This window comes from Oryx dammah, unplaced genomic scaffold, assembly GCF_014754425.2.
Source record: "Oryx dammah isolate SB20612 unplaced genomic scaffold, SCBI_Odam_1.1 HiC_scaffold_8, whole genome shotgun sequence".
Taxonomy (NCBI): Eukaryota; Metazoa; Chordata; class Mammalia; order Artiodactyla; family Bovidae; genus Oryx; species Oryx dammah.
Window position 1 is genome coordinate 32,876,088 of NW_024070192.1, and position 12,937 is coordinate 32,889,024.

The 12,937-nt window shown below is 47.4% G+C and overlaps 1 protein-coding gene across 1 annotated transcript in view; it reads left to right on the top strand.

Annotated features, from left to right (window-relative positions):
• LOC120865976 (myosin-13) overlaps positions 1–12,937 on the top strand; it is a 48,574-nt gene that overhangs the window by 14,795 nt on the left and 20,842 nt on the right. The window contains exons 11-20 of the mRNA XM_040243346.1: positions 860–978; positions 1,637–1,786; positions 1,905–2,075; positions 4,002–4,311; positions 5,256–5,329; positions 5,425–5,512; positions 7,825–7,942; positions 9,079–9,202; positions 10,650–10,786; positions 11,998–12,253. Of these exons, the coding sequence (XP_040099280.1) occupies positions 860–978; positions 1,637–1,786; positions 1,905–2,075; positions 4,002–4,311; positions 5,256–5,329; positions 5,425–5,512; positions 7,825–7,942; positions 9,079–9,202; positions 10,650–10,786; positions 11,998–12,253 (1,547 nt within the window). The remainder of the gene's footprint in view (positions 1–859; positions 979–1,636; positions 1,787–1,904; positions 2,076–4,001; positions 4,312–5,255; positions 5,330–5,424; positions 5,513–7,824; positions 7,943–9,078; positions 9,203–10,649; positions 10,787–11,997; positions 12,254–12,937) is intronic.

The following is a 12,937-nucleotide window of genomic DNA, read 5'->3' on the forward strand; positions in this document are numbered from 1 at the left end:
CGCAGTTGGTCTCTTAGTAAGTCCTTAACAAACACTGCCCTGAGTTTTTATTAATGTGACTCCCCAACCAGCAATGAGGTGATGGTCCCAACCAAGGAGGAGCTTGGGAACCAGCATGCTTCTACTTCTCAATGAGCTCAAGGCAAGAGCCCAGGCTCATTCCAAAGTCCACCGAACTAGTGAACTTTGTGAAACTGCCAGTATTCAACTGAACTTGACCATCTCCAAATACTTGCAGGCAACATTTTGTACTTCTCTCTCAAGTATTTGCATGGTACCTTGAGCGTCCCTGGTGGCTCAAACAGTGAAGAATCTGCCTGCAATGCAGGAGACCGGGGTTTGATCCCTGGGTCAGGAAGACCCCCTGGAGAAGAGAATGGCAACCTACTCCAGAATTCCATGGACAGAGGAGCCTGATGGGCTACAGTCTATGGAGCTGTAAAGAGTCGGACACGACTGATGATTAACACTTTTATTTATTTAACTATTATTAAAAATTAGGAACATGTTCAACTTATATTAATTGTCCAAATGGTGCTTCCTTTACCTATACACCATGTTGTTGTATTATCAGATTCCAACAGTACTAAGTAGCTATATGTTTTTTGTTGAAATTTAAATTTCAAGTTTGTCAAAATTGACCTATTACTAAAGACTATCTATTATAGAAAGCAAAATAAAAGTTCTTGAAAACCCAGGACCCTGAATTATGGGGTCAAAACTCCAGTGCAGGCCTGGGACTTGTAGGAAAACCTAAAAACATCCGAAAGGATTATAGACAATATTTCTGGGAGGACCCAAGGCCCGAGTGGATGTTTTAGCAGCTGCTGGCTGTGTGACACCGCTTCTTTTCCTTCAGTGGCTGACAAGGCTGGGTACCTGATGGGTCTGAATTCCGCAGAAATGCTGAAAGGCCTGTGCTGTCCAAGGGTGAAAGTTGGGAACGAATATGTCACAAAAGGGCAAAACGTCCAGCAGGTAAGTGGAAATGCTCTGGGTCCAATCAACTCGAGTGTTTTTCTATTTTCAGTCTCATCCTGAAGTTCTTTCAGTTGCAGGGATCAGAAAAACATATGCGACTGGCTACACCATGGAAGAGGAATTCATTCTTCAGGCTCAGGGTCACTCTGCGAGGGCCTGGGACCAGGGAGTGAAGAGCCCTCTGCAGCCAGGCAGCCTCCTTCTCAGGGACTCTAGACTGTCTTCTCTCTCCTGCTCTGTGTTCTCACTAGGCGGATGAGCTTTCCTTACCTCCCCTACCCGTGACCACCCCAGAGCTCCCAAGTTTATATCTTCGTGGTTCCATCCTCATCCTGAGACCAACATCTTTTTGATCCCAATTCCAAATTCTCAGGAGAGACACTCTGTTTAACCCAACTTGGAGCAAATGTCCACCTCTGGTTCAATTAGGTGTGGCCAGGGCTAGAGTCATGTGTTATATCCATGCTTGGTAGAAAACGAGCTTTGTAAATGGAATTGACCTCATGAACTGAGAAAATGTCTTGAGATAAATTTAATGTTAGGTTAAACTGTATGAAATTGCCAGTGTCCTGCTGCCTTTGACTTTCAAGGCATCCGCTTTGTAGGTTTCATAAAAATACTAATTTGAGGGTTGAGTGGATGACCCTTTTTCAAGGTGACCAATTCGGTGGGTGCTCTGGCCAAAGCCGTCTATGAGAAGATGTTCCTGTGGATGGTCACCCGCATCAACCAGCAGCTGGACACCAAGCAGCCCAGGCAGTACTTCATCGGGGTCTTGGACATCGCTGGCTTTGAGATCTTTGATGTGAGTTGTTTGGATAAATGATAGACCTCAAAGGGCCCTTCTGCTTTGTGTCTGCTCTGTTGAATCACCCCTGGATTTTCCAGACTCACTTAAATTATTTGGTATCTGAAACATCCAGTTCAACAGCTTGGAGCAGCTGTGCATCAACTTCACCAACGAGAAACTGCAACAGTTTTTCAACCACCACATGTTCGTGCTGGAGCAGGAGGAGTACAAGAAGGAAGGCATCGAGTGGGAGTTCATCGACTTCGGGATGGACCTGGCCGCCTGCATCGAGCTCATTGAGAAGGTAAGAAACACTGCTCCCCCGGGCAGCTCCTCATCAGCTGGGCCACCCCTTCTTTGCTCTAGCTCTTTTCTGTTAACAGACTGGCTCCCTAAACCTATGTCCCCAGGCTCTGAACCTTCAGAGAGCCGAATTCCTAGTGCAGAAAAGGTAGATGTTTGGAAAGCTCCCAGAATCTGTTCAGACAATTAAAGAGGTATGTGAGTGATCAAGATCCAAGGGCTCAGTGATCCCCAAGAATGTGAATGAAGCCCAGAGGTGACTCGGCATTTCATACATACTTGAATTGTCCAAGGAGGAGGGACCATGGAGCAGTGGGCTTCCTGGAGGAATGTTACTATGGAAACAGAGGATGATATTAACTTGTTTAAAAGGAATTCCCATCACATTTTGAGCACTGGTTGTGTTGGAAGCTTGTCTTCCTAAGGTGGCTACTGAAAAACCCAGATTTTATTGTGTAAAATATTACTCATATGATTTTTATGTCTGTGGAAGGAAATGGCAACCCACTCCAATAGTCTTGCCTGGAGAATTCCATGGACAAAGGAACCTGGCAGGCTACAGTCCATGGGGTCGCAAAGAGTCAGACACGACTCAGCGACTGTCACTCACTCACTTATGCAACTTTACCTTTTTTGTAAATTTGTTCCTAAAAGGGAGTAAGTTGGGGAAATATAGCTTTTTTTTTTTCCTTCCTATATAGGGAAAAACTTAGTTCTTCCCTACTGTGTGTTTCTCTTCTATGAATTTGCTTTACTCCTCACACAGAGCACTTCGTTTTTTGTATTTCTGGTCACCAAACATATGGAGGTTTTTCCTCATAACAGCAAGCAATCCTCTGCAACGTTAACTGGTCATCCTACAATTTAACTCAATTCTGGCACTCTCTACCCAGAGACGCCAAGTTCAAGCAGTAGGTCCCCAAGTGTCCTATAACTTCTCACCTCGTTGGCTATAAATCAAAGTTTCTCACAACCCTGTCCTCAGGTTTAATTAATTTACTAGAAGGGTTCACAGAGCTCCAGAAAACAGTTACATTGACCAGTTTATTAAAGGATTTGACAGAGAAAGCAAATGAGGGACTTCCCTGCTGGCCCATTGGTTAAGACTCTGTGCTTCCAATCCTGGGCACCTGGATCTGATCCCTGGTTGGGGAACTAAGATCCCACATGCCACATATTGTGGCCAAAAAAATAAAATAAAAAGTAAATAATAAAAATTTTTTAAAGGATTCAGATGAAGAGACATATGGGATGGGATCTGGGAGGGTCCCAAATGCAAGCACTTCTGTCCCCAAAGGTTGGATTGTGTCACCCTCCCAGTGTGGACATGTTTGCCAACCTGGAAGTTCTCAGAATCACCTACAACTAGGATTTCAGGAGGCCTCCTCATGTAGGCACAATCAATCATTAGCTGCATTTCCAGCCCCTCTCCTCTCTCTGGTGGATGGCGGAGGGGATGAAAATCCCAAGCTTCTCATCATGGCTTGCTCTTTCTGGTGACCAGCCCTCAGCCAGGGGCCCCCACCCCAGAGTCACCTGGAGATAACGATAGATGCTCCAGTACTCTTATCACTAGGACATTTTACAAAGGCTTTAGAAGCTCTTTGCCAGGAACCAGGGACAGAGACCAGTATATATATTTTCTATTATCTTACAAAAAGCTGCACTTACCTATGTGCAATTTCATCCCATGCCTTTTTGTTCAGCAAACATTAAATAAGCACCTACTATGCTGCTGTGCTTAATGTCAAGCACTATTCTGTCACAGCACCAAGCAGACCGACAGCCTTGTTCTCGCAGCACTGACATCCCAGTGTTCCTAGTAACAGTGACAGCACCAAAGAAGTCGCCCTTGGCTCCTACCGAAGATGGAGTCACTGGGGATGTACTAGTGGACACTGAGGATAGTCTATTATCCTCTCTCCAGCCTATGGGCATCTTTTCCATCCTGGAAGAGGAGTGCATGTTCCCCAAGGCCACAGACACCTCCTTCAAGAACAAGCTGTATGACCAGCACCTGGGCAAGTCCAACAACTTCCAGAAGCCCAAACCCGCCAAGGGCAAGGCTGAGGCCCACTTCTCCCTGGTGCACTACGCGGGCACAGTGGACTACAACATTGCCGGCTGGCTGGACAAGAACAAGGACCCCCTGAATGAGACGGTGGTCGGGCTGTACCAGAAGTCTTCGCTGAAGCTGCTGTCCTTTCTTTTTTCCAACTATGCTGGTGCAGAAGCAGGTGACATCCTTTTTTAAAATCCCCCTTTGTGGAAACTATGTAATCACTCACAGCTCATGAAGAACCAATAATTGGACATGAGCTTCAGGATGACTTTGATTTGCCTGTTTCTGTTTTTCTTTCTCCTACTTCTATTCTTCCTCTTCCTTAAGAGATTTAGTTCTAATCATATGACCCACAATTCTACTCCTGGGTATACATCCCCCCCAAAAAAACCCCACTAATTTGAAAAGATATATGCACCCCAATGTTTATAGCAGCATTATTACAATTGCCAAGGTATGGAAGCAACCTGTGTCTACCACCAGATTAATAGATAAAGAAGACATGGTAATATCTTGTGTGTGTGTATACACACACATATAATGGAATATTACTCAGCCATAGAAAAGAATGAAATGTTGCCATTGCAGCAACAAGGATGGAGTCAGAGGGCCTTACGCTAAGAGAAATAAGTCAGACAGAGAAAGACAAATACTGTATGATATCACTGATCTGTGGAATCTGAAAAAACCAAAATCATAGAAACAGAGGTCGGATTTGTGGTTGCCAGAGGTGGGAGGTGAGAGCTAGGGAAAAATTGGGTGAAGGGGGTTAAAAGGTGCATACTTACGATTATAACATAAATAAGTTCTGTGGTTGCAATGTACAGTGTAGCAACGATAGTTAATAACGCTATATTGTATATTTGAAAGCTGCTAAGAGAGTAGATTTTAAAAGCTTACTTAACACAAGAAAAAAACTAATTATGGAGGTGATAGACGTTAAGTAGCAGTGATCATTTTGCAGTATATACAAATATCAAATCATTCCTTTTGATTCACACCTTAAATTTATACAATGTTATATGTCAGTTACAGCTCAATAAAATGGGTGGGGGGTGGGTAGGAAGGCCACCACTGTGTCCTCAGGACTCACCGGACACTCTCTGTGTCTGTCTCCAGGCGACTCCGGGGCAAGCAAAAAGGGCGGGAAGAAGAAGGGCTCCTCTTTCCAGACTGTGTCCGCTGTGTTCAGGGTTTGTTTTTTCACACCTTCCACATTCAGTTGTTTTTCTGCCCAGTGAAACAGCGTTTGGAAAGGTAAATGTGCTTCTTCTGGTTTGTGTCCCAGGAAAATTTAAACAAATTGATGACCAATTTAAGGAGCACTCACCCTCACTTTGTGCGATGTCTGATTCCCAATGAGACTAAGACACCTGGTGAGTGAAAATCCGCCAGAACAGGACTCCTTGAAACATAAGCAAAATCCCGTGGGGGGCATGCACACGTGTGTGTGTGTTGGCAAGTCTGTGTGCACGTGCGTGTGTGCCTCCCTGAGGATGGGGTCATGATAGCCTTTATCTCTTTCTGGTCTATGAAACAGGGCTCCCAGATTTAACAAATGAAAAATATGAGACCCCTCCCCATTAAATTCAAATTTCAGATGAGGCAGTGAAAAGTTTCTTAGTATAAATATGACCCATGCAATATTTGGGATATACATACAGTGAAATAATTATTTTACTGTTTCTCTGAAATTCAAGTTCAACTGGGCATCATTTATTTCACCTATATCCCTACTATGAAATTATTTCCAAAATATTATGTATTGGGTTGGCCAGAAAGTTTGTTCAAGGATTCCATAAGATGTTACATACGAACTCTTTGGCCAACCCATCATCAACTCAATGGACATAAATTTGAGCAAACTCTGGGAGATAGTGAAGGACAGAGAAGCCTGGCGTGCTGCAGTCCGTGGGGTTGCAAGGAGTCGGACATGACTGAGTGACTGAATGTCAACCACAACACAGAAACAGGTACATTATATTCATAACTCTCATAAGGTTCTTAAAAGCTCCCCCCTCCCCCCAAAAATGAAGAGCCACTATATTTGCCAAATAATCAACTTAGGTCTTCCATAATAAAAGCAGAATCAATAACAACTGTTTTGTGAGCCCACTACAGTCTCATTATTATGTTATGTATTATAACATTATTATGTTACTGCTTATAACAGTTCACTGCAAGGTAAATGTGCTTATCTCCATTTCATAAGTGAGAAAATCGAGAATCAGAGACCAGATATATAGACATAGCATACTGTGCAGTACAGTAGACTTTTAACCATCCCCAATCTTGGATTCACAAATATTCCTGGAGTAGGGCTGAGTTTCAGGGCTCTTCGTCACAAAGAAAAGACCAGACCATCACATACACTGTGGCTATGGGGCAGCTCACTGTTCAGCCAAGCTGTTCCATCCCAAAGGCTGGGCTTCCAGCATCAAGTCCTGCTTCAGCAACATTACAGGAAAGCAGATGATGCAGGAAAACAGCCCAGCTCCACCTGTGACTGGTCAAGGGACCGCAGCCGAGTCCTTTCGCTTTCTGGTCTATAAAGGGAGGCTTGAATGGCATTTTATTGATTCATTCACTTGGTTATTTACTCATTTATTTACTGAGTGAAAGTGATAGTCACTCAGTCGTGTCCAACTCTTTACAGTCCCATGGACTATTATAGCCTGCCAGGCTCCTCCGTCCATGGAATTCTCCACGCAAGAATACTGGAGTAGGTAGCCATTCCCTTTTCCAGGGGATCTTCCCGACCCAGGGATCAAATCCAGGTCTCCTGCATTGCAGGCAAATTCTTTACTCTATGAGCCACCAAGGACACCCTATTAGTGAGCACTTATAAATGTTGACTTATTTTGTAAATATTAACCCCCTTCACCCTCCTTAGAGGGTTGTTGTGAGAATTAAATAAGCCAATACATGTACAGCATTTAAAACAGGACCAATCATAAGAGAAAAAATTGTAACTGTGTATGGTGATGGAGGCTAACTGGACTTCTTGCAGCAATCATTTCATAATTATATACAAATATGGTTGTACACCTGAAACTAATAAAATGTTATATGTCAATGATACCTCAATTTTTAAAAAATGCTAGTAGATAGCACTACAGCAGTAGTTTTAGGTGAATTTAAATAAACTCTGTCAGTTCATGATTGATGAGGCAGACAAAAATATGTAAGAGTGCATGCAATATAATAAATTATATGGTCAACCTCGCCAAAATATCAAACACAGTAATGACAGAGGAGGCTTCTTCTTTGCATATTCTCATGAAACCCTTACTCCTGATTATTTATTAGGCCATCAAGGAAAATAACAAAAACAAACCAATATAGGGCAAAACACATTATGAACACTCTGCAAATATTGGCTGTCAGTTATAGCAATAATAAAAACTGCTTTTATTATGAGAATAATAACATTGAGAGACATTTCTAGATCAAGACAACCATTCTGTCCTCACCAGAGTCAAGAGCGATGAACAGGGCAAAGATTCATATTTTGGCTTTTAGTCCCATGGTTATTGGGTGCTAGAGTCTCCCCAGGATGGTGAGATTATTTCTACTGGCACCAAACCTTCCCATTCGAGTCTGGGTACCCAGGGGTCTCGTGGTGCCCAGACCATCAGAGAAAACAGTGGAAAAGCCGCTAACAGGCCCTGGGCTCCTCTCTCCCCAGGCGTGATGGACCACCACCTGGTCCTGCACCAGCTGCGCTGTAACGGGGTCCTGGAGGGCATCCGCATCTGCAGGAAGGGCTTCCCCAGCCGGATCCTCTATGCCGACTTCAAACAGCGGTAGGTCGCCTGCCTTTGCAGCTCTCTCCTTTGGAGGGTACCTTCTGCATCCCCCAAAGGCACTCTTGCATCTGGGTGTTGGGTGAGCTCCCAAGGTTTCCATAGGATTCTTCTGCTGGGGCGACGAGCCTTTGCACAGAGCAAGGGCTGGACCAGCCCAAAGTAATCCCAAGATCAGAGCCCAGACCACTCGAGGCTGACTGGAACTCCAGACCAGAGTTTCTCAACCCCTGCACTGTGGACCTTTGGGGCTAGACAATCCTTTATCATGAGGACTGTCCTGTGTGTTACATGATTTTAGCAGCACCCCCGGCCTCGACCCACACCGCCTCAATCTCAGATATTGCCCAATGTTCCCCACTTGAGATTCCCTGCCCTAGACCAACACTCTCCTCCCGACTGCCATCTGGGCCCACAGGTCCAGGCCTTGCCCATGGGGACAGGTGAGAAGAGGACACATGGGGACAGGTGAGAAGAGGACACACTAGAATGACCACTAGCCTGCAGGTCACAGCTGATTTCAAGGCTCTTTTAAGTTAGATAAGAGTCATCTCCTCTGAAAGCACCTTCCCAGCCATGCACTCAGCTGGCCTAGCTTCCATATGTTTCTCTCCCTCCTGCCACAGCCCGCTTGCCTAAAATCAACTCCTAGATTCCCCTCTGCCAGACTAGTCACTGTATAATATTCCATTTCCATGGCTGGAGCAGAAGAAGGTTCTGGAAGGCCTGGTCTCAGGCACAGAGCCTTTTGCAGGAGTTGATTCCACTGGGAAATTTTGCCCCTCAACTGAAAGCTCCACCCTCCCCAGAACTGCCCAGTTGGTGGGGGGATGTAGGTAGGTGCCAGTCCTGACCTGGCCTGCAGTGCAGGTGAGGCGTCTCCTCGGCTCCCATGTGCTGGGCCCACTGCTGGGTACAAGGGACACCACCTCCTCCTGTCCCAGAGAGACCGGGCTGCGACCCCGCTGGGCTCCGTGGCCCCAGGGCCTGAGCCGGGAGGAGCAGGAAACAGCAGCCCCTCAGGAAGCAGCGGGCCCAGCACCCTCCCAGCTCCACCCAGGGCTGTGTCACCAGAGGCTCTTCTCCAGACCACTCACACCCAGGCCCCAGGCTGACCCCTCCCCCTCCCTCATCAGGTACCGGATCCTCAATGCCAGTGCCATCCCAGAGGGGCAGTTCATTGACAGCAAAAATGCTTCCGAGAAGCTTCTGAACTCCATCGACGTGGACCGGGAGCAGTATAGGTTCGGACACACCAAGGTGAGCACAGGTGGGGCAGGGACGACCCCCACCCCGGGTAACCCCCAGGCCAGTGGGGTTAACCCCCAAACCCCCTTTTGAACTGTGGTGTTAGAGAAGACTCTTGAGAGTGCCTTCCACTGCAAGGAGATCCTACCAGTCAATTATAAAAGAAATCAGTCCTAAATATTCACTGGAAGGACTGATGCTGAAGCTGAAACTCCAATACTTTGGCACTTGATGCGAAGAACTAACTCATTGGAAGAGACCCTGATGCTGGGAAAGATTGAAGGCAGGAGGAGAAGGGGATGACAGAGGATGAGATGGTTAGTTGGCATCACCGACTCGATGGACATGAGTTTGAGCAAGCTCCAGGAGTTGGTGATGGACAGGAAGGCCTGGCGTCCTGCAGTCCATGGAATTGCAAAGAATCAGACACAACTGAGCAGCTGAACTGAACTGGGCTGCTTGTGAGCTGATGGGAGGAAAGGTGTCTCCTGTTCCGGGAAGCCTGACTGTCCCTTGCCCAGAAGCCCAGGCCAAGAGAACTCTGTCCAGGAATAGGAAGCTCTCTCTATGCTGATTTTAAGTGTCTAGAGGCTTAATGGGAAGCTCCAGCCCCAGCCCCAGCAGCAATAGAAGAAATCAACAGGAGCAGAGAGTGAGTGCCCCTAAAGGGGAGAAGGAGCCCAAGAGATCAGAGAACACAGAATTCCAGGGACCATGAGGTCCTGAGAAGAATCATAACCAATAAAAATGATTACCATTATTGAGCACGTGTGCATTGAGACCTGTGACATGCCTTCTATACACATTTTACCGAATCTTTCAGATCATCTGATGGTGATAAGGGTGGTACTTACCTCATGGGGTTATTGGGAGGCTCCCAGAGGACAAGAGACTTGTTCAAGGTCGCATGGAGAGTAGGTGACAAAGGCCAGCTGCAAATCCTGGCCTGACTCCAAAGCTCTGTCCTGAAAGGGGCCAGAGGACCATCAACCCCATTAGGGAAAAGCCTGCAGCCCCCACGGGTGCCCTGCTTCCCGGGAACATCACAGGGGCAGAGAAAGCTCTGCAGGTGTGGGCAGTGCAGGGAGGGGCCCCGAGGGTGGGACTCACCTCCTCAGCTGGGCGGAGAGATTGGAGGATGAGGATGGGGAGGCAGAGGCATCTGTGAGTCCCTCCTGGTCTGCATCTGTGATTACATTTCTGCCCCATCCATGCTTCCTGCATGTGAACTCCAGCAGAATCTGTCCGCCTGGGCCAGTGGGGCCTGGAACGTACCTTGGAACAGGACACAAAGGGGCTCCTGCAGAGAACACAGCCTCCAAAAACTGAATCCTGCGAGCCAGACGGCTGCTGGTCCCAAGTCAGGGCTCCAAAGGCGAGGGCTGGGGCTAGACAGAGATAGCCCGCCTTGGGCGCACAGGCTGAGGATGAAGCAGGGCCCATCTCTCCTTTCACACAGGTATTCTTCAAAGCTGGGCTCCTGGGCCTCTTGGAGGAGATGAGGGACGAGAAGCTGGTGACCCTGATGACACGCACGCAGGCCTTATGCCGGGGCTACCTGATGCGGGTGGAGTTCAAGAAGATGATGGAGAGAAGGTGATGCAAGCCGTCGCCTCCCTGTCCTCCTCCCTGGAGCTGACCTTCGCTTCGTGCTTTAGTCTTAAGATGTTCACTTATTTGTCCCACATGTACTGAGCCACGGTTCTGTGCTGGGGCCTCTGCTTGACACTGGGGATGCAGAAATGAGCCCTGGCCTCCAGGAGCCCACAGAGGAGTGGGAAGCAGACACCTGCTCGGCTAGCTTTCATGCCTGTGACAAGCGTAGTGTCAGTTGTATTCAGGGCCAGGTGGACAGACTGGGGCTGGGGTTGGCATGAAAGGGCAGCAAAAAAGAAAGCTTTCCAAAGGAGGCTTTCCATGGCAGGAGGAAGGGTGGCCTGGGGGTTCAGGGGAGCAAAAGCAGGTCACTTGACTGGAGCGAGGAGAGGCTGGCAGTGGAGGTCCCCACCTGCCACCTTGAAGAGCCCAGGTTAAATCTTCCACTTGATGGGGAGCCATGGAGGAGACGAGTGAGAGGATCGGATTTGTTTCAGTAGCTCAGACATGTCACCTGGGGGACTTTCCTGGCAAGCCAGTGGTTAAGATTCCACGCTTCCACTGCAGAAGTCACAGGTTTGATCCCTGTTCCAGGAAGTAAGATCCCACTTGGTGCACGGCATGGCCATAAAACAAAAATCACACATACTCAAAGAGGTCACTGGCAGCCGCAAGATGAGCAGGCCTGAAGGCACGAGAGGGGCCAAGGCCAGGCTGTAGCAGAAGTCCAAACAGAAGATGACAGGACCTGAATTAGGACACAGATGATGGGGGAGAGAGGACGGAAGGGATTGAATGAAACTTGAAGGGCCTTCGTCCTTCAGTAATTGAACAGGAGGAGCAGTAGCTCCGTGGGCCAGTCCTGTGTGGGGATTCACTGGGACCCCTTCTTCCTGATACCCTGTATTCCCCATCCTTCACTACCTCCCGGAGTTTGCTCAGACTGATAGCCTTAGGGTGAGCACTTTCAGTAGGGTGGTGGAGGTGGAAGCCAGGTGGATGGAACCTCTCTCACCTCCCAAATTTGCACATGCTGTTTCCTCTCCTCTTCGTTTGCAGAACAGACTCTGGGGCTCATGGGATGGGTACAGCCAAGCTGCACCTCCTTCCCACCTGACCGATAAGGGTGAAGGTCTTGGGGCCCACGGGGGCAGGGGGGTGGAGACTGCACCTTGCTGTGGTCCATTAACCCCAGTCCTAACAATACACAGGGACTCCATCTTCTGCATCCAGTACAACATCCGATCTTTTATGAACGTCAAGCACTGGCCCTGGATGAACCTGTTCTTCAAGATCAAGCCCCTGCTGAAGAGTGCGGAGGCTGAGAAGGAGATAGCCACCATGAAGGAAGACTTTGAGAGAGCCAAGGAAGAACTGGCCAGATCTGAGGCTCGCCGAAAGGAGCTGGAGGAGAAAATGGTGTCCCTGCTGCAGGAAAAGAATGACCTCCAGTTGCAGGTCCAGTCTGTAAGTATCTCCCTGAGGCCAGGAGGATGCGTCAGAGTTCATGTAAGAGATAGTGGTGCCACCCAGTGGGATTGTGGGGTATTACATCACTACCCTGCTAGTAAAAGGAGGCCAGCCTGGGCTTGTGGACTCAATACACCACAAAATACATCTGCAAAGTGAATTTCTGCTCACTTTATTTCTCCCTGTCTTCTACAGCAGAGTCAGATGTATTTTGCTGTGGGCATGAGGGGGATGTGTTTGTCATAATAAAAAATCTGTCAGTGATGTACCAAGTCTTTTTAAAAATCATGTAACTAAATCACTGGGAGTTCCTTGGTGGCCTAGTGGTTAGGATTCCAGGTTTTCACTACCGTGGCCTAGGTTCAATTCCTGGTCAGGGAACTAAGATCCTGTAGGCTGAGTGGTTCAGCCAAAAAATTTAAAGATAAAAACATTTTTTTTAATTAAAGATATGCATATTTTCAAAGATATAGGGAAAATGAAGCTGTATATCTAGTCCATAACACTCTGGCAGCATAATGGTCTCATTTCACAGAGTCAAGACATTTAGTGTTTGCTCTTTTTAATAAACTCCCAATACATTTACCTTTTGCTTAAGTGCATAGCACCTCCTCCTCCCCTTTCACTTTCCCAAGCAGGGTGAGCACAAGAACAAGTTTTGGAACCAGATATCTGGGTTTG